At 42.4% G+C, this 27,863-nt stretch overlaps 2 protein-coding genes across 2 annotated transcripts; both read left to right on the top strand.

Annotated features, from left to right (window-relative positions):
* The first annotated feature begins 614 nt into the window (after nt 1-614).
* Nucleotides 615-17,852, top strand: VDAC1 (voltage dependent anion channel 1). The gene is made up of 9 exons (XM_074603957.1): nt 615-747; nt 7,637-7,706; nt 8,274-8,323; nt 9,008-9,160; nt 9,251-9,303; nt 12,181-12,408; nt 15,439-15,589; nt 15,976-16,033; nt 16,875-17,852. The coding sequence occupies exons 2-9, from the start codon at nt 7,640-7,642 to the stop codon at nt 16,964-16,966; spliced, it is 852 nt and encodes a 283-aa protein (XP_074460058.1). The 5' UTR covers nt 615-747; nt 7,637-7,639; the 3' UTR covers nt 16,967-17,852.
* Nucleotides 17,853-19,041: 1,189 nt separating this feature from the next.
* Nucleotides 19,042-25,708, top strand: C11H5orf15 (chromosome 11 C5orf15 homolog). The gene is made up of 3 exons (XM_074604268.1): nt 19,042-19,191; nt 21,715-22,340; nt 24,110-25,708. Exons 1-3 carry the CDS (start codon nt 19,092-19,094, stop codon nt 24,239-24,241), a joined length of 858 nt encoding a protein of 285 aa, XP_074460369.1. The 5' UTR covers nt 19,042-19,091; the 3' UTR covers nt 24,242-25,708.
* Nucleotides 25,709-27,863: the final 2,155 nt, after the last annotated feature.

The following is a 27,863-nucleotide window of genomic DNA, read 5'->3' as shown; positions in this document are numbered from 1 at the left end:
GAGAGTTGGGGGGGTTCAGCCTGGAGAAGAGAAGGCTCCGGGGAGACCTTGGAGCCCCTTCCAGTCCCTCAAGGGGCTCCAGGAGAGCTGGGGAGGGACTCTGGATCAGGGAGGGGAGCCATGGGACGGGGAGGAATAGTTTTAAACTGAAAGAGGGGAGATTAGGAAGAAATTCTTTGCTGTGAGGGTGGTGAGCCCCTGGCCCAGGTTGCCCAGAGAAGCTGTGGCTGCCCCATCCCTGGAGGGGTTCAAGGCCAGGTTGGACGGGGCTTGGAGCAACCTGGTGTGGTGGGAGGTGTCCCTGCCCAGGGCAGGGGGTGGCACTGGATGGTCTTTAAAGGTCCCTTCCAACCCAAACCATTCTGGGGTTCAATGATTCTATTTCTAGGTAATTCTAATTCAAAAACTAACTCCAAATGGGGAGCTCCCACCAGTGCGGGGGATGCCGGTGCCCTGGGCGGCTCCGGGGCACTTGGGGGACGCTGTGCCGGGACCCACCGCCGCTCCCTCGTGCCCGGGCGGCCGGTCGGGACCCCGTGCCCGGTGCGGCGGCAGATCCCGCCCCGCCGCCCGCCCCCTCCCGCCCGTCCCTCCCCCCCTCCCTCCCTCCCGCCCCGTCCCCGCCCGCCATCACGCAGCCGCCGCCGCAGAGCCCGGGGAGGCGCCGGGCAGGGGCAGCCGCCGCCGGAGGAGGCCGAGGCGGGAGCGGGAAGGCTGCTGCTGCTGCTGCCGCCGCGGCGGGGGCAGGTAGGGCCGGGGAGAGACACACACGCCGGGGGGACCCGGGTATCGTCCCTCTGTTGCCCCCTCCGAGCCGGGGGTCGGCGGCGGCCGGTCACGGGTGGGAGCGGGGGGAAACGCGCGGCGACCCGGGGGAGGGATTTTGGGAGCCGCGGACACGCCGGAATGGGAATAACTGTTTTCTTACGTAATGCCGGGCGTGACGACATCAGGGCCTGCTTTGGTGGCGCCCGGGGGGTTGTGACATGGGAGGGCGGCGAGGCGGGGGCAGGTGGGTGCGGGGTGCGGCCGGGCACGATGCCGGCGGCCGTGCGGGTGGTGGGGAGGATGGTGAGGGTGATGGGGATGATGGTGGCGATGATGGTGATGATCCACCCGGATCGGTCCAGCTGCTGGCCCCGTGACGGGGATTTAAAGGTCAATCGGCCACCGAGGTGCTGGCAGGTTCCTCCGCAAACGCTTCCGCAAGCGGGAATCGATTTTCATCTTCCTGGGGAGCAAAGGTCATGGGTGGCCGCACCTGCCTGGATTCAGCCCCGTTTCAGTGCCACCTGCCTGGATTTTGCCCCGCTTTAGCGCTGCCATCCCTTCCACCTCGCCCTGGGATCCTTTCTGCAGGTTGGCAAATTCACCCCGACATGCACCAAAACCCCAAACCCCACCCCAAGCAGCCAGACTGATTTTTGTTTCATTTTATTCTGCTTATTCGCAAAATGTAGCTCTTTGCTATGTGTGTGTGTTTAAAAATGAGCTTAAAAATCCCGAGGACTCGGTTTTCACCTCCCGAACCAGGCAGCAGTGCAGTCGCCTCCATTCTGCCTCGTCACGTCCTTTGCTGGGAACAACTCTTGCTGGAGGGTGAAAGACTCATTCAGTCTTTGGGCATTTGTGAGAAAAAAAAGTAACAAAATTTTCTGAAAACGAAGTGGAGCTGACTCATCCCAACTGACCGAGGCAGGGTTGTGTCCCTGGGGAATATTTATAGCGATGCCAGCTGAAACGGATCCCATCTCGTCTCTCGACGGCTGAGTGAGGATCAGAAGCACGTTGCGGTTTGTTTTATTCGGTGCAGCAGATGGTTGAATAATCACCTGTCTTGTGGTGTTTCATCTATGAAATTTTGCCAGAATGCCTTAAAAAAAATTGCTTTTGCATTGTTGAAAAGACTTCCCAGATTAGTTCTTTCCCCCAGCACTCTCCATTGAAGGATGATGCTGATCCCCAGACTGCACCTTTTCTTCCTGCCCATGTTTTGGGTGGCGTGTGTTGGGGCGTGATGGTGTGTGGGACATCCCCGGTGGTCGCTGTAGCCGCAGGAGTGATGTCCCCATCACTGGCTCCCAGCGGGAGGCAGTCGGGAAGTGCAGGCCCTCCTGCGTTTGGCATCTGCTGCAGGTAGAGAAAAACCCCTCCACTGGCTCCGGTGTGGTGGATGCTCCTCTTCTGTGGGAGGCAATTGCGCCGGAAAATGAAGTGCTGTTTTAATTAGTCATCCCCATTGATCTGACGCTGGGTGTTCCCGCAGCGGGGCCGGGAGCGAGGGACGTGTCCCTTCTTGAGCGCTGTGCCGGGGCCTGCGCCAGCCGTGCCCCTGCCGCGATGGTGGCACGGGGTGGGACAGCAGCACAGCTCGCTCCCTCTGCAGATAGTTGGAAGAAAACAGGGAGGTAACCTGCGTCTTTAATTTAACGTACAGGGTATGTTCTTTGTTCTTGCCTTGCAGTTTTAGTAAGTACAGTAGCTACAGCAGGCTGCAATATCCCCCAACTTTATTTAATTGATACTTATATGTGATAGTTAATAAGGGGTTGCCATACAACGTTGTCGTTCATAAGTTATACCCATATAATTAGGAGCAGGCTTTTTCTTTCTTTAATTCCATAAATATTAGTATAGACTAAATCATAATATTTACGTTTGCTTTTAAGGGGTTTATTGCCTCTGTACTCCTGCGTTTATTGGGCTACAGAGATACTGCAAAAACCAATCTTAAAAAACTAAATCTGCTTCATCATGTATGTAGTTGAAAAGCACAGCCATGGTGGGAGGGCTGTGATCCCGGCAGTCTCAGAGGGATGCTGCATGGGTTTACTGATACCTGCGTGAAAGAAATTGTGGACTCCAAGGTCTTAAATTTTGAGTCATGGTGGTGCATGGATAATATGACGTCAGCACCTTAGCAAGTTAGGGCAAAAAGTGTTGTTGAGTATTGTGTCCCACAACGCGGAGTATTTACAAATCACGTGCTTATACTGGCTTCTCAAAAGACTTGTGAATGTGCCAAACTTGATATATCAGGAAGGAATTCTTTGCTGTGAGGGTGGTGAGCCCCTGGCCCAGGTTGCCCAGAGAAGCTGTGGCTGCCCCATCCCTGGAGGGGTTCAAGGCCAGGTTGGACGGGGCTTGGAGCAACCTGGTGTGGTGGGAGGTGTCCCTGCCCAGGGCAGGGGGTGGCACTGGATGGGCTTTAAAGGTCCCTTCCAACCCAAAGCATTCTATGATTCTATGATGTTTGACCTCAGCGGGACTGCTCATGTATTTACGGTTAAGCATGTTTCACCTCTCTGCAGATTTAGGCTTCTGAACCCAATTCAAAGCAGGCTGTAGTGGTGACTTGAATGGATTAGGGATCTGGACCATAAAACCCAAACTGCGGAGCCAGCCCCGTGCTCACCCGTCAGGCTGGGATGTCGGATGGTGGGACAGGGACCTGTCGACACCACCCCATCGGATGGTGGGACAGGGACACTGGTGCCATGCGGAGCTGGTGACTGTGGCTGCCCTGCCATGGTGTGTGGAGAGAGCTGGGCCGTGTTCTGCCCAAGAGCAAAAGCACCGTCCGTCAGGGTCTATTTATTGATACAACATGTGTTGGTTGGGAGATGACAGCGCACAAGCTGGGGGTCAAGAAGGGCTGGTGGGACGTGTCCCCCGCAGCCGTTAGTGTCAGCTCTTCAGTTACCATCTCTCTCGTGGAGATGGGGAGCAGAACTTTTCGGAACTACTGCTACCATCAAGAAATGGTACACGAGTTCAAATTTATTAGGAAAAAATGTGGCTAGGGTAAGGTTAAATCCAAGCTTTTTATTCTCTTAGGCTTGGATCTGATAGACTTCATGGGAATTTTATTCTTATCATGGATTTTATTCTTATCTCAAATTTTTAGATTGCTCCTTCCCCTCCTGTAAATATCATGAAGTTGATAAGTCTGTGTAGGGAAACTTTAACTCGGGCACGTAAGAGAGCTGTGAAGCAGAGATGAGTTTTCCTTTGGTTGCAGCCAGTCCTTACGTTCGCCAAGGGCACCCTGGGGCTTTGCTGCCTATTGGGCTGATTTTGATTTAATTACCCAGAACTGCATTATAAGGTGAAAAGTTTGCCATCTGTGACACTGGAAAATATTCAGATTTGGCCTGCTTGGAAGTGCTTTGTCTTTAATGAAATCTTCACTAGGGCTGGCTCTTGGGTAGGAAGGAAGCCTCCAATTTTCTCCCTGTGGCAGCTGTAAATTCACGGAGTTCAGGTTTTCTTCAGCCATGACTCGTGTGCACTACAGTATTTCCTACTCAAGAAAATTAAAATATTTTCCTACTTAGAGCGTATATATTCTACTTGGCCTGCTCTGTGTGAGAGTCGGGGTACGCAGTCACTCAGAGCTATTTGCACAGTTGGACAAGGATAAAAGCAATGAATTCATTTCAGCACTAACCTAGTCTGGGTTAATGTGCTGGGATCCCGCTGGTGAAAAGCAAGGGCACTTGGCCACTGCCATTCCTTGATCCTTTAAGAGTTTGAATCCCTGTTAAGCATGCTTGTCTTACAACCTGCACTCGCTCAGGATGTAATCAGTTTTGTTTTCCATCTGTTAAACAAGATGCTTCTGATTAGCCAACGCAAACAGAAATAATTATTTTTGTTCTTGCTGACAACAGCAAGGTTAACCACCAGGTACGCAGCTCGTAGTGCTTTCCACACTCAGCAGTTTTAAACACCTTGCTCTGAGTGCATTACATGATTTGCCTTACAACCGGCAGGGATTTGGCTTTCAGTTTTGTCCCTTAATTATAGTAATTGCCTAAGTGGAGATCTCGACGTCTCCCACTGTCCTGCAGCCCCAGCCCAGACTGCAGCCACGGAGCCGCCTGTCACAGCTCAGCCACTTGCCGAGACACGCAATGGAGAGGCACAAATGGCACTGGGAGCAAAACTTGGCTTCGTGGGCTTGGATAAGGGAAAAACGTAACCTACAAAACCCAAACCAAAAGCATACCGTGTGCAGTTTTCAAGAAAATATTTTGATTTTACCAAGTCACTCAAAGGGACTGTTGATAAAATATACCTGGTGGATTCCAAAATGCAGTTGGCAGAGCACTGCATTGTCTTCCAACACAATGCTTATTTGATTTCCAAATGCAGGGGTTTTTAACATTTTTAATGTTTGATGATGCTAAATGGAGATACCCATCAGAGGGTTCTCATGAGGCCGGGCTGCTCCGGCAGGGACGAAGCGTTTCCTGGACACAGGCATCCCTTGGGGAATTGCCCATCCCTCTCCTGAGCACTGCCTTAGGCGCTGGCTTTAAGCTGTCATCTCCAGGCAGGGCGTTTTGCTCTGCTTCTAGTGACTTTAATAAGGAGCAGAGGAGTTACTTAAAGAAATCTGTTAATACTTGGTTTGGGTTTATGTGTGCGTATGTTCTTTATTTTTTAAAGGCTGGTTTTGTGTCTAGATATTAAATCCCTGCTTTCATGTTCACACAAAACACGGAGAGAGACATTTAGGTCTAATATAATCAGCTAAAACTGCTTTAGAATATGGAATACCTTTTCTTCTTTTTAATTTAACTGTTTAGCTGCTTATGTATTTGGGGCTGCATCTTATTACTGAATTATAACTGGAAAGAGATGCCATGCATCCAGGTAGTCTCTGCAGCTGAAGCTACACCACAGCATGCGCCCTTGTATCCTACTTTATGTATGTTCTGAGAAGACTCTTTGCTTTTATTTCGCCACCAGATCTGTTTTGTTCCCTCTAGGACAGGGATTCTTCATTTATGCAATAGCAATATCCTGCTTGAACAGGCTACAGCTTGTTGGATGGAGTGCTCGAGGCGGTGAGTGGCTGCTGGAGCTCCTTCCGCGCTGGTGGTGGTGTGCTTGGCCCGAGACCGGCAGCTAAGTCCACAGCCAGGAAGACTCTTTAGAGCACCCCTTGTATTCCATTTGGGGTTTAAAAGAACAGTTTTTTGCTAATATTGAATAGTCTGGAGTAAGGATTGGCAGGCAGTTTTTTTAAGCATTTGCACGCTTGTGTAATAAACTGCTTATTACTTTTGCACAACCAAAAAGTTTGGGAATATGGAATTTTAGTGCAACATCGCTTATCAAGAGGACCAGCTTTATAAGTATGATTTATCTCCTTTGCTGTTTTAAAATTATGAAATCTTGTCTATAAAAGTGTACAGCATTTCAGATTGTTTGACTTTGCTTCCATAGAAGAAATTCCTGTACTTGGATAAGAAAGTCGGTGTGGTTGGGTTGTTCCCCTCGGGATCCCATTTTCTCCTCCGTACACAATGAGGCAGTTTTCTCAGTGGCAGAGAAAACGGGAGGCATTCAATTTCTTGCAGGAGTCCATTGAGCTAAGAACGGCCAGGGCTTACGTTGGCCCTACGTGGCAATGTGGGCATCCCTACGACAAAGCCTGCTGGGGAGACAGAGCTGCCCTGCGGCGCCCACCCTGCGGGGCTGGTGCCTGCTCCGGGCTGTGCTGAGAGCTCCGGGTGGCTTCTGCCTGCCCAAGCCAGGTCGGAGCAACCCTCCCGACTGCCTGGCTTCACCCTCCAGCATCCCTTCTGCCTTCCTGTGCCTCAGCAAGCTGAGAAAGTTGGGGTTGTTCAGCCTGGAGAAGAGAAGACTCCGGGGAGACCTTAGAGCAGCTTTCCAGTATCTGAAGGGGGCTTATAAGAAAGCTGGAGAGGGACTTTTTATAAGGGCATGTAGTGATGGGACGAGGGGTAGTGGGGTCAAACTGGAAGAGGGGAGATTTAGATGAGATCTCAGGAAGAAATTGTTTGCTGTGAGGGTGGTGAGCCCCTGGCCCAGGTTGCCCAGAGAAGCTGTGGCTGCCCCATCCCTGGAGGGGTTCAAGGCCAGGTTGGACGGGGCTTGGAGCAACCTGGTGTGGTGGGAGGTGTCCCTGCACAGGGCACGGGGTGGCACTAGATGGTCTTTAAGGTCCCTTCCAACCCAAACCATTCTAGGATTCTTTGATTTTTTTTTTTTTTTTTCCCCCCCAGTTGATGAACAGAAAAAGTCAAAGAAATCTGCCAGTGAAGAATGACCGTTTATCAATCTTGCTGACATAAATGATACCCATTTGCTGCAGTGAATTAGGGGGGAGAGATGCTCCTGATGCTGTTCCTCTCCTGGTTAGAGTTCCTGAGTGGGTGACTTGGGGCCCTAATTCTCTGCATCACAATACATGGATCCATTGCAAGAAACAGAAGAAATGTTTCCGAGAAATGGTTTCAAAAAAAGAAGTCATTCATTCATGCATGACTTATACCAATAAGAGAACAGCAGTTAACTCTCTGGAAAGGCACAGTTAGTTTCGTTTCTTTTTTTTTTTTTTTTTTTTTTTAAAAATATGTGTTTGTTCTGCAAGCTGTTTCTCGTCCTGGGTGGCAAATGCACGGTCATTGCTTCTGCTGGCTAATGAGCAAAATAAATCACACTCTTTGCTATAGTTACTTTCTTCAGGCTGTACTTAATTGATAGGTGGATAGAAAATAAAACTGGCTGAAGTGGGCTTAAGTTTCCTGTTGCGTAACTGAATGAAATAAGTTTCTGAACACTGTAATTTCCCTTCTTGTTTTTTTTTTCTTTTTTCCAGAAAATGGCTGTTCCACCTGCTTATGCTGATCTGGGCAAATCTGCCAGAGATGTTTTCACCAAGGGATATGGTAAATAAAGCCAAGATAAATGTGGTCTTTTGCTGCCTGACTGGTTCCTGAAAATGTTAGACTTTTATTACTTTTCTCTAAAAAATATTCCAATAATTTCCATTAGAATCCGGAGAATTCTCTATTGTAGCTTCACGTTGCCCTTGCTGTCTGGAAAGGGAGGGCAACTTACTCTTCTTGTGACAAAATTCTTCCTGTTTCCCAGACTGTTGTCTGTTTTGGAAGAAAATGGTACGATTTATTTTGACTGTTTCCTTGTATCATGAATAGGATCATTGATGTCAGTAGTTTGCTTATGAACAAAATGCTGCTCAGTATGAATAAAGACATTATTACCTAATTTGGTCCCAATTATATTGCTGAGGTCAGTAGGATTAATCAGTCAAGTGCTATCTGAAGTGAGTACGAGCTGTGTAATCTGCTTCATAAAAACACGTGGCTTGATAACTGTACCCTCGGTTTATATTTTAATAGTTCACAGGAGGTTTAGAAGGAAGTTTAAGAAATAATCATAAATGCTTTTCAAATTAACATATATATAATTCATATTTTTTACTCATCTTCTAGGTTTTGGGTTAATAAAACTTGATTTGAAAACAAAATCTGAAAATGGACTGGTGAGTTTGGAAAGACATTGAAATCCAAAACATTGCAGTGTTCTTGTGGTTACTGTATATTTCTTTTTAAAAGTAGAATCCCTTGCTCTGCCCTTACCATTTTTCAGATATATTACTACCTTGCAAGTTACTTTTGCATTTATAATTTTTGTATACTGTATGAGACTGTGCACAGATTAGAGGAGCAGAAAGAGTGAAGGGCTGCTTTGCAATCATGGAAATTGCTTACTCTGAGGATTGCGTTGCTGTTTGAGGCCATCCCCTGCGTGCGGAGGAAGCGTTGGTGCCTCCCTCTTGCTTCGCTGGCTTGAAGGAGGTTTCTAAATGTGCTGCATGCTGTTTTTCTTATCAGTCACTAAACAAGTATAGTTGCAATGTAACTGTATATTGGGACTAATATTTAGAACATCGCTATGAGGCATTTGCATACTTGCATGCTGATTCACAGACAGACCTTGGACAGACGAGCGCCTTATTCCCTGTGATGCCTGTGGGAAGGGTGATCCGCACTCTGTTCCCACACCCATTCCCTTAGTGTGCGGTGATTTTCCTCTCCCACACTGAATTTCTTTGCGGGGCGAGAGTCTGTTGGTATTAATGATAAGCAAACATGTTCTTAAATCTTCTGAGAGCAAATATATATATATAAAATGTATATACATATTTATTTTTTTTTCCTTTTAGGAATTTACAAGCTCAGGTTCAGCAAACTCAGAAACCAGCAAAGTTAGTGGTAGTTTGGAAACAAAATACAAATGGGTGGAATATGGATTGATGTTCACAGAGAAGTGGAACACCGACAACACACTAGGCACCGAGATTACTCTTGAAGATCAGGTAATTTTTGACTCCAAAGACGCAATTTACAAATTAACTTCTGACAATCTCTAATTATAAATCCAACCAGTGAATTTCTTTTCTGTTCAGCTTGCACGTGGCCTGAAGCTGACCTTTGACTCCTCCTTCTCTCCTAACACTGGGTAAGAAGTGAGTAAGCTTGAGTGACAAAAAAAAGGCTTTTTTTTTTTTTTTAATTTTCCAGAATACTGTCTTGCTTCTTTACTCTTTCTGTCCTAAGATATTGAGACAGTTAATAATCAGCCTGTGTATGATGAAATCACATACATCTGATCTAAATCTTAGTATTAACAATACGTTTTTAATTCTAAGCTATAAGAAGCAAACTTTTAAATACGGTAACGTGAAAATTATAATCAGAATTAGGATGGAAAGAAAAGGGTTTATTTTCACTCCTGTTGCTTATTTCTGGCCATGACAGAGGATGAGCTACTGTGTGAATACAAGCACTAAACAAGTCAGCTGTAATGCAAAGCTTAACAAGCTCCGGGAGCCAGTTGGCCAGGGCTCTAACGGGTTGACAGAGTAATTGGGCTCTTCTCCCGATCTGAATTTATCATCTGAATTCTTGCTGGCCACAGCGTGCCTTGGTGGTGGATGAGAATTTCTGCCATGGCGATTGGATGCCACGTTTTATGTGGGCCAGAGGGATTAAGCAGCAGCTGTAGGTCTAAATGGTGCTTTATTTTTTTTTTTTCCCCCTGATTATCTTTTTGCAAGCAGTGCTGCCAGTGAGTCAAAATACCCTGCAACATCAGGTTCCTGCGGCAGCACGTTGCGCTGCTGGCTGCTGGTTTATAGTCACAGTTCACCTTGTCCTTTAGATTTAGTGTCCTGCATTGTCAACTGCTTCCAGTCCACTCCTAATCTCTAGTGCTTGTTGATGATTATTTTTTAACTGGTAGGATTCTTAAAGAAATAAAAAAGGAAAAACCTTGTAGGAGAATGACAAGTTACAGCTCTACAGCTATTTCTTAGGCACTTCACAGGCACTATAGTATCCGAGTGTCCTGGTTTGAGCAACACAGGACTGATTTCTCTTCTAATGCTTGGGAAAACTGCACTTTTAGGAGACTTTCAGTGCTCTAGTGTCTGAATTTGTAAAAATATTTACTTTATAGCCAGCTCTGGGATGCAGGTTTCAAGGTCTCAGCGTTTTCAAGCTCGCCAGGTGCAGGGATGAGGAGAAGCGAGACCCAGGCACTTGACCCAAGCTGCTACAGGGTTATTTCATACCGTGAATGTCATATTCAATAAAAATTAGAAAGTTTGCTGACGAGTTCTTTCTCTCCCTTGATGGCTGCCATCCTGAGAACTCCTTGCCCCGGTGCCGGAGCCCTGAGCCCTTCCCATCCTCCCGAAGCCGCAGCGCTCGCAGTGTCCCACATTTGCTGTCCCCTTCTGGGAGTGCACAGCTTCCTGCTGATGGAATGGGCTGAGGATAATCCTCGTATATTTTATATTGCTATCGGGATCAGTACTGGTTCTTTAGTGTTATTAATGTCAATTATCTAGTTTTATTCCATTAAATCTGTTTATAAATTGTGTATATTTCAACCTTTGGGTTTCCTTGGTTTTCCTGCTTTCCCCTTCCCAGGTGGGGAGGGGTCATTGGGTGAGAGAATAATTGTCTGAATGACACTAAATTGTTGCGGGTTCCTCAAACCATAACACTGAGATACAATGATTGCTGTGCGGGAGGACTGTTATAATTAGACGAAACAGAGTGAGGTTCAATGCTGGTGTGACCTGGTTTAGGTTGACAGGGGTGCATCATGTCTGAATATGAGACACCTTCGCCCCCTTCCTTCCTACTTACTGGCTGTGATGCATCTTTCAACGGGAGAACTCATTTTTAGGAGCGCTTGGTGTTAACTTGCCTCTGTCCCTGTCGACATTGGTGGGAGAGGTATCGCTGACTTTTAGAGAAGCTGCAGACGAGCTAATGCTGAGTGCTTTTGGCACTCCTGCTCTTTAATTCTGATTTTGCAAAACACAAGAAATTCCTGAGTCCAAAATAATGATAACAAAAAGAAAGCAATCTCTATGTGAGATCTCTATGTGGGTCTGATACAGCATTGAAAGAATTCTTGGAGACTGTTTCTGTTAGCTGAAGTGAAAGGTTGATTTGAAATTTCAAATTAGCCTGACTTTTCCAGAAAGATTTCAGTAAAAGATTTGGTCAAAGACAGAAGACACTTGTAAAGACAGAAGAAAAAAATCTTAACTAAGAGTAGCTGAATATATTAGATGTAACTCTCTTACCTTGTGAGGGTCTGCACCCTTGCTGTAAACTGACCTAAGGACGCATGAGAAAACACTGTTCTGGCCAATAGTATAAAAAGAAACAAGTGACTCAGTGTAAGTTTATTTCTGCTCTCACCTGGCAGCTTTCCAGTGGCTGTAACCGCTAAACTTCATAAAGCATCTTAAGGAGAAAGCAGGGTGTCAGAGCTGCTGAAGCAGCCGACTTCCTCAGCAGCAGAGACTTTCCCTCAGGACGCTGGAGGCAAAGTAGTGATTTCTTGATGTCTGTCACAGTAAATGAGATTACCCAGTTCACTAGGATTGTCTAAAAATTGTTTGTTTGGGAAAGGCCAACTACTGTTGACGTTCTGTGGCAAACCTGTAAACTGATGCAGTTCTGTTTCCTTGCCTGCATCTCCCAAACTTCCAAAACCATCAGATTAATTGAAGGTGAGGATTTGCTTTGTCACCTCCTCTCTGGTTTATTGTGCTGCTGCTTTCCAAAACACAGCCCAGAAGTGCTCAGTGGGGCACTACACCACGTTTCATTGCTTGATTGCCAATAATTCACTGTAGCTGAATTAGGGTTTTGCAAATGCGGAAGGTAAGAAGGTGATATATTACTTGGCTCTCCAGGTGTGTATACTTTGTCTTTGGCGACTATTACACTGAATTAAAGTAACTGATTCGATTGAATTGCTACCTACAAGCGTATCTTTTCAAAGATATGAGATTCTTTCTTTTCTCTTTAGGAAAAAGAGCGCTAAAGTTAAGACAGGGTACAAAAGGGACCACATCAACATTGGCTGCGACATGGATTTCGATATTGCCGGCCCTTCAATACGTGGCGCTCTGGTGGTTGGCTATGAGGGGTGGCTGGCAGGCTACCAAATGACTTTTGAGACAACGAAGTCCAGAGTAACCCAGAGCAACTTTGCTGTTGGCTACAAGACTGATGAATTCCAGCTTCATACTAACGTGTAAGTATTGGCAGACAGGCATTAAAAAGGAATTTGAAAGGCTTTTACTGCTTACTAGAACAATTAAAGAGATGGAGTTTCAGCAGCGGTGAAAGAGGGAATGGTGGATTTGAAATTACTTCTTCATTTAAGCTGGCAAGCTGCATTAACTTTTCTTTGAGTTACGTGGGTGAGGGAGTGCATGACAGAAGGAACTGGAACTCACTGAGCGCTCAAGCATCCACTGTCTGTCCTTCTAACAGATAAGGATTATTAGAATCTAGCAGTGGAATAATACAACAAGTGGGTTACAAAAATATTCTTTGTGCAAAGTTGAAATAAAAGCAATGCCTTCCTTTTGCACATGTCAAAATCGAATAAAATGGTGTTTTGATCTGTAGATAAAGAGTTAATCAGAGGATGAACAAGAACAGACAAAAGGGAATGAATGGAAGAGATATGGACCGGGTTTGTTTTAGTACTGGAAGGGATATGGTATAAAAGTTTGTTTTATTATTGTAACTCCTAATAATCTATTTACACAAGCAGTTGTCCTTTCTGAATGCAAGAGCAGAGGGAAACCAGGACCAAATTCCATGAAAACCCCAATTTCTCTGTCTGCTGTTCCTCTTAAAAAAAGTGATTTATGCCTTTGGGAAAGGCAGTTTTTTAGGATTAGGCAATCCCTAATCCATCCCCCCCACCCCCTCCCCTTCCCAGTCCCTTGGGTAATTGGATATTTTGCACGTAGCAGGGCTAAGGCAGGCTGTTCCCATTTGGGGGATGAACAACTGCTCTGCTTTACTGGAGCTGCCTCTTCAAAGGCTTTCTCTTCTGTTTCATGCTGTTTTGTAGTGATCTGGTTTAGGAAGCTTAAACTGCCTGATGGAACAACTGAACCTTCCCAGCCCAGACAGTGTGTTTGAGGGATTGCCAAAACCCCAAAAATGTGGGCAGAAAACTTTAATCAAAACAAAATGTGGGGTCCTCCTCCGCTCCCTAGTTAGGAGTTATTCCTTCAAGCACAATGACTTTCAACTTTCTACACTGTAGCAGTTCAAAACATTGTATTATCGGCTTTTGCTATAAAAGGCTGTAATTATTATTACTTTTAATTAAAGCAACGGCAGAAAATAACTTTATAACAGCAGCAGGGTATCTACTGTTTCTTGGATTCCTGAGGGTGTTTCTTAGGTTGCTCTTCCTGTACGTGGATGATAAATCATCCTCAGGATGATAAATCATCTTCAGGAGGATGCCTGGGTTGTTTATTTAATATTCTTCCTCTACCAATTAACAGGCAAAACCATAAATGTATGGTAGGAATAGAAATCTTCTTTATTGATATTAATAGATGAGTTAGGTATTGATGTGTTTTATCTTTGAAATGTGTCAGAATTTTTATATAATCCCAGAAACAGTTGTGTGTGGAACTCCCGCGGCTTGGTGGTTGTATCTAGAGACTTCAGTGTCTCCCAGGGATGCTGTGGTAGAGCTGATAATTTCACTAGGTGGGGCTTGAAACACTGTCTTTCCTTCCTGGTGCTACTCAGAGCAGCTGGGGACTTTAGCAAGTTACTTTCCTTAACGGTGCCTTAATATAGTAATTTTTATAGGGGGGATAATGCTTTTTAAATCTACATCTGAAAAGTGCTATTATTACCATTGGAATTAAAAGGAGGTTTGACTTTTTAATTATTTTTTTTTTTTATAATAAGTGATAACTAAAGGGAGGTAGGGCTGGATTCTAGTTTTAAATATGACTTTCCTCATTTTTTTAAGCATAGCTCAGACCGCCCCCCCCTAATGTTGCAGGTCAAGACAGAGCTGTGTGGGAACCTTGCACAGAATCTGCCTGTATAACCAGCTCTCCTCACTCCTTTTTAACCCCTCCTTTTCTTGAGAGCCAAGCACATGCAGCTTTATGTGAGCTTCAGGCTTATCTGAAGTAAGTATTGTAGTGTTTTTCTGGAAGAATTGCTCTAACTATTAAAAAAGCTGCTGCTATTGCTTGATCTTTTAAATAGGCATTTTGCTACTGTTTGTGCAATTGGTACGAACAAAGGAATGTCAGGCCAAAGGGGTAAAAGTGAAAAGATTCCAAATCTGCCCCTTCTTTTAATCACTAAAGGTTTGGTATACTCTAATAATTGGAGCCAGATTATTTCATGGTTTAGAAATAAGTATTTTATTTATCTTCCTGTGGTTTAAAGCCTGTTTTGTACAATATGTTTGTATCCTCTGTTAAGAAAAACAGCGGAAATGGAAATTCAGATGCTCACTGGTTTACAAGGAGTGCAAGGCTGTTAGAAGTCTTTTGCTCTTGTTTTTATGACTTGCATGCTCTAACGTTTTGCATTTTGTTTACCACGCTTTATTCCCTGTGTAGTAATTGGAAGCTGTGCTACTCGGTAGCAGCAGTAGAAGGCTGTCATCATTCAGCTGTTGGCCAGTGCTCTCTGCAAAGTTAAACCTGGTTTCATCTCAATTTCTAGTAGAGAGAAATCTATAGTACAGATGTACCGTAAGGACTATTGCAGATGCTATTCATTTGCAAAAGCTGATAGACTTGGACATTAAATTGGCATCTTTGCTTCTGATGCAGTTCATCTGTGCCTGGTAAAAGCCTGCTGGCGAGGCGGTGCTCGGGCTCGGTGATGGGGTACAGCCCTTTCAGGGCACTAGGGAGATGTATGCCTGGGAAAATAATTATTTCAGACATACACAAAGAGGAATAATTCTCTTTATTACACAAGACTCCCATCTAGAGAGAAGGGAAATTGGAAGCTGTCATCATTAGTCTGTTTTTGATAGTTTGTCCTGGCTTTATTTCAGTTTCATAAGTTGTTTGTTGAAATATAGTAACCATCAATGAATTTAGGCATTTAAAAATGACTTTATAACCATCTGGCCTAATGTCTTTATCTTAGTTGTTACAGGAATAGTAAATGAGGTGTAAGTGAATGTTCTGCAAATATAGACCTTACTGGAAAAAAAATAAATTATTGTTTTGGGGCGCAGTTTAAAACTAGAGTAATGCATTCCTTCCAGGAATGATGGAACGGAATTTGGAGGCTCCATTTACCAGAAGGTGAATGATAAACTGGAAACTGCCGTGAACCTGGCTTGGACAGCCGGTAATAGCAACACTCGCTTTGGAATAGCAGCCAAGTACCAGATTGACCCAGATGCCTCTTTTTCCGTGAGTGCTATGCATGTACATTCATAAGCATTTGAAAATAGGCTCCTGGAGCTGGAATGTGAAGCAACCTTTGCATCAGTCAAGTGTGGTTTTGATGCAGTTCTGTGGTGCGTAGTTGGCACATGTTTCTATTTGTTTTGGTTTTGGCAGCATGAAAGCACACCTATTGCGTTTTCCTTAAAAGTGACACAGAATGTTTTATTGTATTGTCAGGCATTGTTTTGAGATGTTAATTTTGAGGCAAAATTAACTCTAGGTATTTTTTTTTTTGTGATTTAAAACCTGAAATCCTTTACCTGCTTAAAATGTGTTATTTAATGTTTAACTACGAAGGACTTTGAATAAAGATAGAAAATTATTTACATACAGTATTTTTTCCCTTTAAGGCTAAAGTGAACAACTCCAGTCTGATTGGATTAGGATACACTCAGACTTTAAAGCCAGGTAAGTCTATGCAGAAGAAATTCAGCCATCAATAACTGGTATTTCAGTCTGGAACTATCAAAAAGGGTTTTTGTGACAAAACATTATAAATATTTTCTAACATTGCTGTCGTGCATGTCAACCCAGCAATGAACTTTTCCAGGGACTGCTCTGTTAATTGTGGATGTGTATTGGAAGGAGAATTATTAGAGACCACCATTCGCTGGGCTGTCAGATACTCTTTTATGTTGATATAAACTATATCTACAATTAGGGGTTTCACAGATAAGTAAATGTGTTTTTCATACTTTCAGAGCCTTCCCGTTACTGAGTTTATTTTGCTTGAAAATGTGACTTTCTCAAGGTCCCCTGGTCCAGGAAGAGGACAACCTTACTGCTGTGAAATTGGTTTTAATGTAGTCTAATAAATCTGCTGCCAGAATACCAAGCAGATTGACATGAGATATTACTGTTGACAGGGCTTGGGCCTTTTCATACCTAGATTTTGAAGTGGTTTAGAAAGGAGGGTATGTATCAAGGTCCCCGTTTTTCATAATACTGGACTCTAAAATTAGATTAATCAGCAGACCAGCAGCAGTGAAGTGACTCAGAGCTTTAATTACTTCGAGTGATAAAAAGCAGAGTGTGTCACCGTGGTTTATTATAACTTTCATAATTCAGAAAGATTTCATATCTGCAAATTGTTTTAAAATGCCCAGTCCTTACAAGGCTAGCTGCCAAATTACGTTAACCTTGCTACCCAATAAATTAAAGCAGCAATACAGACACTGCACTTACTGAACGTAAAGCTCATTCCAGGTTTGAACAGTTGTCTTTTCTCTCATTTTTCTCTATTTTGCAGGTATCAAACTGACATTGTCGGCTTTGTTGGATGGCAAGAATGTCAACGCAGGTGGTCACAAACTTGGTCTAGGACTGGAATTTGAAGCATAAGGAGTGATTCTGCAATCACTGATGGGAAAATACAGCATAGCTACCTTCAGAATATAGTGTACCTTTCAATGTTTTATGTCTGGGATGCAAGTATTGCTAAGTATCAGTCCTGCTAGTCCTGGTTAAAGACAGCTAAGCTTTAAAGATGATGTTGTTAAAGAAGTGGAGACAAAAGCATAAAAAAATTAATCCTAATTCCAGGCTTTTTTTTTTTTTTAATGTTATTGCCCATCACATCTGTCAGCTGCCACATGATAGGAAGTAGGAAGGTACTGATTACCTTTACTGACATATCGACTGCACAAGGAATACGTTAATGTGGTATAAAACCTGAGACACTAAGAACCACTGACCACTAATTGTACTGTTAATTCCATAAGCAAAATGATCCGACACTTACGGATTTAATTCACAATGGAATGTGCAAACTTGTCTGAAAAAGGGATTTTTTTTTTAATTTTTTTTTTAAGTAGGCATTTCATGAATGTCTATGGTTTTTCTTTTTTTGGTTATCTTACACCTACAGCTGTCTCCAGGATGCTTTAGGTTGTCCACCTTGTGTAAGTCCGTTGCAGAGGAGGTTCGATGTGACTCAGCCAATACTACCTGTCCTGTGTTGTTGTTCCTTTCCCTTGCACTGACTGGAAAGCTTCTAAGACAGGGCCATAATCAGGGAAGAGTCTTTGTAACTGCAATCACATAGTTGCGTCACTGAATTTCAAACGGACTTTTGTTTTATTACCACTTTTTTTTAGCAACTAAATGGGTACATTTTTAGAGAGTCTTCCATTTTGTGTGGAACTAGACCCCAAAATGCTGTACTTGACAGTACTAAAAATGGATTAAAAAAACCCAAACCCAACTTGAATAAAATATTGAAATGTCACCTTTTACTTTGTCTTTATATTAATTGTGAGAACAATTTTGTATTCATTATGGGCTCCAGAAGCAAACTGGCAACATCTTAATGCGTATTTTGTACCACACAAACAAAAAATACTTAGTAGATTTAAGTTCCAGACATGGCCATGTTCTTAGTGCTCGCTAAGCCCTGGCAACTGCACATATACATGTGTTTAGGTCATGGAGAAAACAAGGTGAGATGAGTTGTTTGTCTTTCATTGCTAAGTTGAATTACCTTTCTGTAAGCAAATAGGTGCGAGCAAGGAAGTCATCCGCCGGGATAAGCCTCAGTGGCTTTTCATTAAAACTTGCTCTTTTTTCCTGTGTAAGTGATGGGTGTGGATGGTGTGCAGATGGCAAGAGGCGGCGGTCCAAGAGGATGTGCCCGATGAGGCAATGGCGTTAACGACATGGCGAGACGGGTATATCCGCCTCAGCCACAGCCTGCAAATTGCACAATGCCAGCTGCCATCCCTCTTAGCACAGCCCGTTCCCGTGTATTTCCTAGTGGGTCTTATCTCAAATGTTTTCACTTTACACTCCTGTGGGAAGTAATCCTCTGCTAGAATTCACCAAGCAAATCACATGCAGCCAGCTCGCAGTAACTTGGCAGAGGCTCAAAATTAATTTATGTTCCTGTAGGTTGTGCAGGGCTTGTGTTCTGTGTCGCTGTTAAACCTTTGGGCTCCTTGTTCTTAGTTTTTGTCATGATCTGTGTTTTGGAATGTGTTCTCCCGAGCCCAGCTTCAAGGCTTCTCTCAGGGCTTGCATCACCTCGCTTAGGTTGAGAACAAGAGAGCGTTTTCTCCATAAATCTCTCAAATTCTGCAAAAAGCGTTTGTAAGCGGTAAAGCCCAAAGCCTAGTCATGCGCCTATCACTGATGAACAGCATCTCTGGGCTGTGGCTCTGTGAGGAGGGCCCAATCCCTAACTTCACCCTCGGCCTGAAGGAACGCAAAGGAAACCCCTTCTTTTCTGTCAGGGGCCTGGAGGCGTTTCCAGCTTGCCGGGCCTTTCCCTCCCGAGCCCTGTGAGCCCCCACGCCGCCCGCCTTCTCGCCGGGCTCCCTTCTCAGCCGCCCACCGCCTTCCCGCCTGTGCGCATGCGCGGCGGCTCCACCGGCGCCGCCGAGGGTTTCCGCGCAGGCGCCGCGCCTGCCCCCGCCCCTCGCGCCGGGGGGTGGTGCCGTCGCCACGTCGATGGGGGGTGGTGCCCGGGAAGATGGCGGCCGCCGGCGTGAGGGGAGTTCCGGCCGGCCGCGCTCTCTGCCTCCTGCTGCTCTGCGGCTGGGCCCTGGCGGCCCGTGGACAGGAGGGCTCCGGTGAGCGGGGCGGAGGGAGGGCCGGCACCTCTGCGGCTGGCTTTGGGCTGGGGGCTGGGGTCTTCCACCGGGCTCGTCTTCAGCGCTTTCGGGCCTAAAGGTGTCTGCGGCCGCCGGCGGGGCCCGCCTTTGTTTTAGATGGAGCGTCGCTTGGGCGGTGAAGAGTTGAAGGAAATGAGGCTGTTTTGAGCTGGCAGTTTCTTTTTTGTTTGTCCGTCAGTGTATCCGAGCCAGCTCTATTTGTGTTGCCCCTCACCTGGTCTGGTGGGTGGGCAGTAATGAAGGCAGAGGTTCAGGATGTGGGAAAACCAAGAGTTACTAGCTTCAAAAATCATAGAACAACTTGCTTTCAAAAAATTAATTTTTACAGGAAGTGAATTTTGACCCAGTCAGATGTTTTTAATGTACAGTGTTTAATCAGAGGACTTTGTTGCTAGGTTTGTCACCATGGTTGAACATTAATGTCTGTTTCTGAAGCTGGGGCATCTCTGGAGTCCAGGTGCTACGTCTAACACCATCTGACTGTGTCGTGTAACTGTGAACACTGCAACCACCGTTTATAATGTCAAATAGTTTTGGGTGGATATCATGAATCAGTTGTGGTGTAGTTGCTAAGCTTGCTACTCCTATTAAAACAAAAAATCACTTATTTTAGGAATAACAGGAAATTATTCTTTCTCACTCTGAAGCTGCAGCATTAGCTGGTGGGAGTCCCTTGCATTTAGCATATATCCTTCTAAACCTTTCATGTTAAAATGAGTTTAAGAATCATTTGAAGTGCACAGATACATGCAGTGTAGATCTATAAGAAAATTATGCTTGTTTGTATTTCACTAATACTCTCTAATACTTATTGTCTGTTTGGTGAGGGTACCTCACTCATAATATGTGAAATAGCTATACATATGAAACTGCCTTGCCTTTCCTCATTTATCTCCACCTATGCAATTCGCTGTTTTGACTTCTGAGGGGAGATAAGAATTCCCTAAACTTGTCCTGTACAAGAACGGAAAAAGTTATTGTTGATACAATAATTCAGACTAGTAGTTTCTTCAACAGTGAGAAGTGTGTTAAATATAAAGTAGTTGACTAGAAACTTCACCAGAGAGGCACTGTAGTGTCTAGTTCATGTGGGATTAGTTGAGTCTTCTCTGTTTTAGCTGGTTAAAGAGCAATTCATGATGGAAAAGCGTACCAAGTAAACAAGGAGAAGTCTGTTGTAACTGATCCTCTGTAAATATACATTTCATGAATAACATGATTCAGTGTCCCCTGTATAATATTTTACTTATGAGTAATTTGACACAAACGGTCGATTGAAAGCTTCGTTTCTAGAATCTGTAACTTTCCAGTGAACCAGGGAGCTCCTTGGGAGTGCTTAATGAAAGTATTGTTACTTTTTTAAAATAAAAAAATTAAAAAATAGTTTGGCATGCCAAAATACAAGTCAAGTATGGTTCCCCTATTTAAATTATGATGTGTATTGAAAGTTTAAAATGTGTTCTTCATTGGTAAGGTGCCTCCTGATTTGAATTTGGAAGTGATGTGCTGTAAACATGAATAGTTTGCTCTTTGCTCTTTTCCTTAGGATTAAAAACCCATTGGCTATTTATAAACTCCCTCTGCATCTTTTTTTACCTTCCTTTGGATAGAGAAGAGGGATGATGGGCCCTGCATGTGTTTTTAGTGCTCACCTTGTTTTTTATGTCGTTCTGCAAAGCCATCCTAGCACTAGATAGATTATGAATTTGCCTAAGGGTACACTGTTACATAGCACTATTGCTGACTTCCTTTATTTTAATAATTTGCTGCTGACAACTTGCTTTCCTACAGGAGTATATGCAGTCAGATTATTCCTTTCTTCAGCTTTGTTTTTTAAGCTGTGGTTCAGTAGTTTCGTTCAAGTTAAAATAAGGCTGGAATTTCTGTGTCTACAAATTCAATAAAAAGGATCGCCTGGGAGTAGGTGCTGGGACTTTGTGTCTTGGCTGAAGGAGACATCTCGGCGTGTTTGTATTTTTTGCTGGCAATATATACAATGGTGAAGGATTAAAACCTTTTAACTGCAGGAAAAGCTTTACTGAGAACTTCTTCCTCTGTAGACCTCAACAAATTCTGTGGGAGAAAAGGTTTGATGATGGAGAAAATACTAATCATGTATGATTCTACAAGACATAATAAATCCACAGAGGGAGGGAGGAAGGACATGTCTCTGAAGTTCTAAGTCTGGAAAATATGCATACTAAATTTTTCAGGGACACTTTGATACTAATCTAGAAAGCACATGCTTCCAAGCTTTAATTCCTGTCCCACTCAAGACTTCTCTTTTGAAACTGCCAAAATACAGGAGTGTGTATTTCCGTGTATGAATTCTAGAAAGTGCAGTGTGAAATATGCCCCATTCATCATATGATTTCTTGTCTGTAAAGTAAATGCCTTGCAATAATTTTCATTTATATCTGCAGTATCACAGGAGAAGTTAGTGCCTTGTGCTTAATACTGATTTTCTCATCCTTTTTTCAGATTCTGTGAAAGTGGAGATGCTTCAGAAAAATATTTCTTCTAAAAGTGAGAATGAAACACTAAGTAGATCCCAAAATTTGACAGACAGCTCGCAGAGTATAAGCCCAACAAAAAAAGAGGCAAGCCCAACAAAAAAAGAAGCATTCCCAACAACAGCTAAAATCAATTCGGTGACTGCAGTAAAACCACCTACAGCAAAAGGTGATTCTCCACCATATGTTCTCTCTCCTGCGGTGACTGCTAGTCCGGTATCTCAAATGGATGTTGATGCTTCTGAAGATACTAAAATTGAGGAAGAGGATCTTCTAACAGATTTGAAAGACACATTAAATAGTTCACCACCCCTCATAAAAGAAACTATGGACTCAGATGGAGATGACTATGGTGCTTATGAAATGACATCAAATTCCAGATACAACCCAGACCTTCTAGAGATGCCAGAAGATGATGACTCTGACACCATTAGTAATTACAATGAGGAGATCAAGACCCTTGATGAGAAGATCAAAGATGTTTCTGTCACAGGGTTGGAAGAAGAAGAAGAAGACAGCCATTTCTTTTTTCATCTGGTTGTAGTTGCCTTCTTAGTAGCCGTTGTTTATGTCACCTATCACAATAAGAGGAAGGTAGGTATACTGTGAAAGGTTGGGAGAAAAGCTTTAGCAATTAAAATGCAGTTGTGTTGCCTTGTACGTTTTTTTTTTTTTTTTTTAATAAGAGAAGCTTTTTGGAGAATGAAATCTTTGACCGTTTAGTCTTTATGTGATACTAATATGCAGATCATTACTGTCATTTTTTTCTGCACAATGAAAATGAACTTGAATCAAATATTTTAGATTAGATAATCAGTTAATTGGTAATATCAGTAATTGATCAATTCGGTAATGGACACTGGCAGTGTACAATGTGAGCTCTATAAATGACACCTGAGCCAAGTCGAGTGAAGCTGATTGATTAATTTTGTCTCTGCACAGGATTATAAACAGCAAATTGAGAAAGGTTTAATCCCAAATGGTGTGGGAATGTTCTTCTTGTAACTGTGATAATCCTTGTAATAAGTATTCACTTTAAGGTGGTCTTAATATCATAGATACTCTGAGGGTTTAACTACAAACTTTTAGGAAATTGTTTAACACTCTTTCCAGTTTTACACAGAGAAGCTCAAAGTTAGTGTTTTCAAGTAACTGTTTCTTCAGGACAAACTAATTTTCTGTATCTCAAAAGTAGCCTGATTCGTATTATTTCAAAATATATCACTAGCATAGAAAATTAACCCCAGGCCAGCCAGACCCAGTACAGATGCATGCATAAGTTTGCAATTAAATCATAGGTTAGTTTTTTAGACAGGAGGAAAATTTAGTGTTAATCCTTGTAGAGGGCACTGATTTGGTTGAGTATTTGGGGGACTCTGAAAGAACGCAGCTAAAAAAGCTCAAAAACTTCTGCTTTACAGTCCAATGGCATATCTGGAATGTGCCTTGCTGAGTATAGGGGGAAAATGTTGAAGACCGTGTTACATTTGAAAATTTAACTTCAAGGGAAGTTCAAATAAGTGATAAAAAAGATCTTGTCTTTGCTACATAAGTAAAATAGTGCTTGTAGTATCATTTGGGTAATGCAGAAGCTATACTACTTTTTAACATGTAGAAATAATTTTGGTAACAGAAAATGCACTAGTACTTTAAGTACATAAATAGTGGCATGTATTTGCATGAGACAACAGTCAAGTTGGCTTAGGTTCTCCTTTTTCTTTCCCTGTGCCCACTTTACACCATCCCACTTCCTCTTTTGGTGGTATAGTTGCCCTGTCTAGTAAAGTGGATTCTTAGATGACGCCGGTAAGATACAAGGCTAAATAGGGTGAAGATAATAGACATTTAAAAATCTGATCACTTGAGTGCTTTGATTTATCATGTAGCCTCTTTAGCTGCTTTGCTGATACTGCTGAAGGGGGCACTGAGCTGTAATGCAGAAACAATTTATCAAATTACACTATTGCTGCTTCTGTTGCTTTTGTTTCAGCACCAGTAATACAATTATTTTTAACAAGGGTGAAATGCCAAAACAGGTAAGATAAGTAAACTAACACATGTCAGCGTCTGAGGATAGTTTAATAGCCTGTATCTGCTGTACTGCTGAAGCTACACACATACCTTTATTGAAAGAACTATGAGTTGAATGCCCTGTTTTTGCCAAACTGCAGCTGAGGTTGCCACCAAGTGACTTGGTGGTAAGGACAGTATGGAAATGGCTGACTACTAGTGCCGTGCTTTATAACAACAGTAATGCCAGGATGAAGGGGTAGAGCTGGGATATCAATAGAACTGTTAAGCTTTCTATCTAAACCAAAAACTTTCTTCACAGCATTATGTAATTTGTCTGCTTTTTCTTTCAGATCTTCTTATTGGTCCAGAGCCGAAGATGGAGGGACAGCCTGTGCTCTAGGACAGTAGAATATCATCGTTTAGATCAAAATGTTAATGAAGCAATGCCTTCCCTGAAAATAACTAATGACTACATATTTTGAAAGCACTGTGATTTGAGTTTGCTCAACTTATTGCTCTTTGCCTGCCTAGTCATGTAATGATATTCAGGTATTCTAAATATGCTGCTTGTACTGAAATGAGATGTACTCTCTTTGACCTGAATGTTTTTGAGATTAAATCTCATGGAAGATCAAGGGCATGATACATCTGTTTGCTACTTTGGTCAGGTTCTATATCAACTATAAAGATACAGAGTGTAATAATTAGTGCTCTCTCCATTTATTAAGCATCATCCCCTCTGTCTGGAGCAGTCTTAACAGTGGTAATACAAAAAAATAAGCATAAAATATTTTAGGTCTAATAAATTAATGACTTTGGCATCACTAAATCAAATTAATGATCTCTTTGCTAATCACTTGTATGGCTCATAAATCCCACTATATTACAAACTTAAAATATAATTACTTTTTTCTATACTTAAACCCTGATGCCAGAAATCTTTCATCTTGGGGTTTTTTTCTTGGTTCTGTTTTCTTGTGGCATAATTTGATCCTTTTTTAGGCAGAATAGCTAGCATGGCAATTTCATAATTTCTGTATGTGTTCATGCAGTAAATAATTTCAAAATAATTATGTATAACCCATTTTATTTCAGAAGTTATATACCGTGTATTTCTTTAAAATGTTCAAGATCTTTGTGAAGGTATGCAGCTTCTTGACTGTCCAGGTTTTTTTCTCTAATGGTATTTATGACTTTCATTATCTTTGTAATTAATGAATGGGAAATAAGCCTTGTTGAATAATCTTACTAAAATATAGATAGTTGACAGGCTTTCAATACATCAAAGCTTTCTATTGAATTTTAAGACGGTTGGGAAACAGTTACATGGTTTGCTACATTATAAATGGGAGAGGCCTGAAAATGTAAGAATAATTTATTTTGTTCTGATTCTGACCCAGGTAACAGGCAGATGAAAGTAACGGTGTGTGGGGCTGCCGGTCTGTGGGCAACGCACTCTAATTTTTGACAAATATTTACGCATTAATGTAAATCAAGTTACTGGTACAGTAGGGTTTTTTTTTTTACTTTGTCTTTTGTACTTTCATTATTTATGTTTTCATGAGTTGTAAAATATAAAATCTTAGTTTTCTGTACATTCTGTTCGTGATTTAGTTTTCAAACTGTTAAATGTGTAAATAATGGTGGATCAGAACCCCATAATTAATGACTTGGTATTCAAGTAGTTATGTAACATTTTGAAAAATTCAACTTTACAGCTGTTGGCATGAGGAGTTTGAAGGCATAATTCTGTCTTAAGAATGAAGCGCTAAAAGTTCTAAATCCTACTGTTAAATGCATTCTTTTCATAACCACAGGCAGTAAAGCACAAACAAAATATCCCAAACCTCTTTTCTTGCAGTAATTTTTATCATATTTGGACTTGTATCACTTAATATTTTGAATAAGGTTTTTAAAATAAATGACAGTAATAAGCTTGTGTTTTTTTATCTTAGCTGTTTCACTGCTTTTATACACTACCTGATGATAAAAGATCTTGCTTATGCTTGGGATTGGATAACCAGTTCAAAACCATCTTCTGTCACTGATTAAAATCACTGTGCGTAGGGAGTGTGGAGTTTTGTTTCATGCAGCTATTAAATGGTATGTAGCGTAGATAGCAAGGCTTAAATGAAATCTTTTCATCTGTAGGAATTAATAAGTTCTTTAACAAGTAATTTTTTTTACCTAAATTGTATAATTAATAATTCTCATGGAAGATACTTGAAACTCTTACCTGAAGGTCCCCACATTAAAGCATAACGCTGCTGTGGTCAAGATCGAAAGGGAAGGGCTACTTTGCAAAGCTACTTTAGGATGCTTAAAGGTTGGAATTGGGGGAGGTGGCTGATGTTTTTCCCTCCAAGAAGTTCAGTAGCTTTCTCCTTAAGTGACATTCATAAAATGTAGTGATTTTCGATAGTAGAGAATAGTTCGTTCAGACTTGGCAGGACACTTGGGTTTCCTTTCAGCTTGGTACCTTACGCAGAACCCTGAATGAGGGACTGAAGTGCACGACAGCACAGAGGTACAATGATATCCACATTACAAGTTTCACTTCAAATGTTATTTTCTTTTCAACCTATCCAGTGAATGAGGCCGTCAAGGCAGATTTTACATTTGCAGCCACCTGACTGACTATAATAGCTAGAGTACTGTTTAAAAAATACAGGAAATTAATGTCAACCTAAATTAGTAAAAATAAGTCATATTTTGTGGATATCCGGAGTTCATAGATGTGTTACCTTATTCCATCTTGGCTGTCTTCCAAAGCTCTGAGCTCTGGCTGAGTCAAACCAATCTAAATTTTTTTTTTCTTTCTGAGTGAATAACAATGTCCTCTTTAAGACTATATGTTAATATATTGGTGGAAAAATCTTGGGTTTCCTTGCCCACCTGCCCTCCCTCCCTCAAATTGTTTATCCTTGTGAAACGACTGTCTGTAGGGAGAGAAATTTATTAGATTTCCATCTTTTTAGCTACTCCTTCCAACAAACCCACTCTCTTAAAACCCCGTAACTTTTGCTGGAGGAGGAATGCGCACAGCTAATGGCAAGATTACATTTTGTGAGCTTTTGAGGGAAACTGTCAAAGGCTTAACATCAACTCAATTACTAAACTTGCTTCTTCACAGCCTGTTTTGCAGTCATTGCATTTTAAAATGCTCTTATGTTTAGCTGTTCTGTGACAATACATGTCCCACAGATTTAATATTCATTAGGTGCACCTAAGAGTATTTAGGCCTAATGGACTGCAACTCACTTTGGCTGTACTGCAAATGTTAATAAATTCTCTTCTGAAATGTCCATTTAGCTGGCTTCTCTGAAGATGCTCTTGCATGAGGTTACCTTAGAGGAGAAAATCACATCTTGAGCCTTTTGCTCTTGATAGTCATATCAGTACTGGAATATGTTGAGTTAGAGAACTGGTAGTTGAGGTCATGAAATCATGGCTCGCGTGTTGTCTTCTCTAGCAGAGTGCAGCTTTTCCTCGCTCCCAGTGCTTCACTCCAGGCACTTAAGATGAGCAGTTACTCTTTGCTTGCTTTAGCTATTGTGCACATCCTCTTTATCTCACAAGTAAGAACAAAATTCTTTTCAATATTTATACAAATAACTTTTGTAAGCCTCTTTACTGATGGTACTAAGGGCAGCTGATTTGAATGTTTTTAAATTCACAGGGAATTAACATGAATTTGAAATCCTTGAAGTTATCTAAACAGTGGGTTTCATTTGGGGAATTTTCTAAAGGGATTCACTTTTAGGACGCTAGTGTATTTTAAGTACTCGGGGTGAATCTTGCTCCATCAGGTTGATAGTGATTGTAGTGAGCTGCCCCAAGAGATAGGTTTGGTCATACCAAAGCAGAAGCAAATTAATTTAGATAATGATGTTTGTGAAATACCACTGTTCTTAAAATCTGTCCGCTGCCGATCCGCTCCAGCATTCAGCTAATGATGCCAGCATAACATAGAGGCCGCGGTACCAATCAGTGCTAGTTATTTGTGTCCTGAAGAGGTGAATGCTAAATAATCAGCTTGTTACCAAAGGCGTTTTGCCATCCAGTCCCTGCACCATGGCATGTACTTGCTCACCTTCACTTGTG

Source organism: Larus michahellis, chromosome 11 (assembly GCF_964199755.1).
Source record: "Larus michahellis chromosome 11, bLarMic1.1, whole genome shotgun sequence".
In the NCBI taxonomy this organism is placed as follows: Eukaryota; Metazoa; Chordata; class Aves; order Charadriiformes; family Laridae; genus Larus; species Larus michahellis.
This window is presented reverse-complemented; position numbering and strand designations above follow the sequence as displayed.

What these genes read in the sequence shown, in the direction of transcription:
- VDAC1 (XM_074603957.1), top strand. Translation starts at nt 7,640, where the DNA reads ATGGCTGTTCCACCTGCTTATGCTGATCTGGGCAAATCTGCCAGAGAT. An exon ending in TCCTTCTCTCCTAACACTGG is followed by an intron (nt 9,304 to 12,180) that starts GTAAGAAGTGAG and finishes TTTTCTCTTTAG; the next exon opens with GAAAAAGAGCGCTAAAGTTA. An exon ending in ACCCAGATGCCTCTTTTTCC is followed by an intron (nt 15,590 to 15,975) that starts GTGAGTGCTATG and finishes TTTCCCTTTAAG; the next exon opens with GCTAAAGTGAACAACTCCAG.
- C11H5orf15 (XM_074604268.1), top strand. Translation starts at nt 19,092, where the DNA reads ATGGCGGCCGCCGGCGTGAGGGGAGTTCCGGCCGGCCGCGCTCTCTGC. An exon ending in CCGTGGACAGGAGGGCTCCG is followed by an intron (nt 19,192 to 21,714) that starts GTGAGCGGGGCG and finishes TCCTTTTTTCAG; the next exon opens with ATTCTGTGAAAGTGGAGATG. An exon ending in CCTATCACAATAAGAGGAAG is followed by an intron (nt 22,341 to 24,109) that starts GTAGGTATACTG and finishes TTTTTCTTTCAG; the next exon opens with ATCTTCTTATTGGTCCAGAG.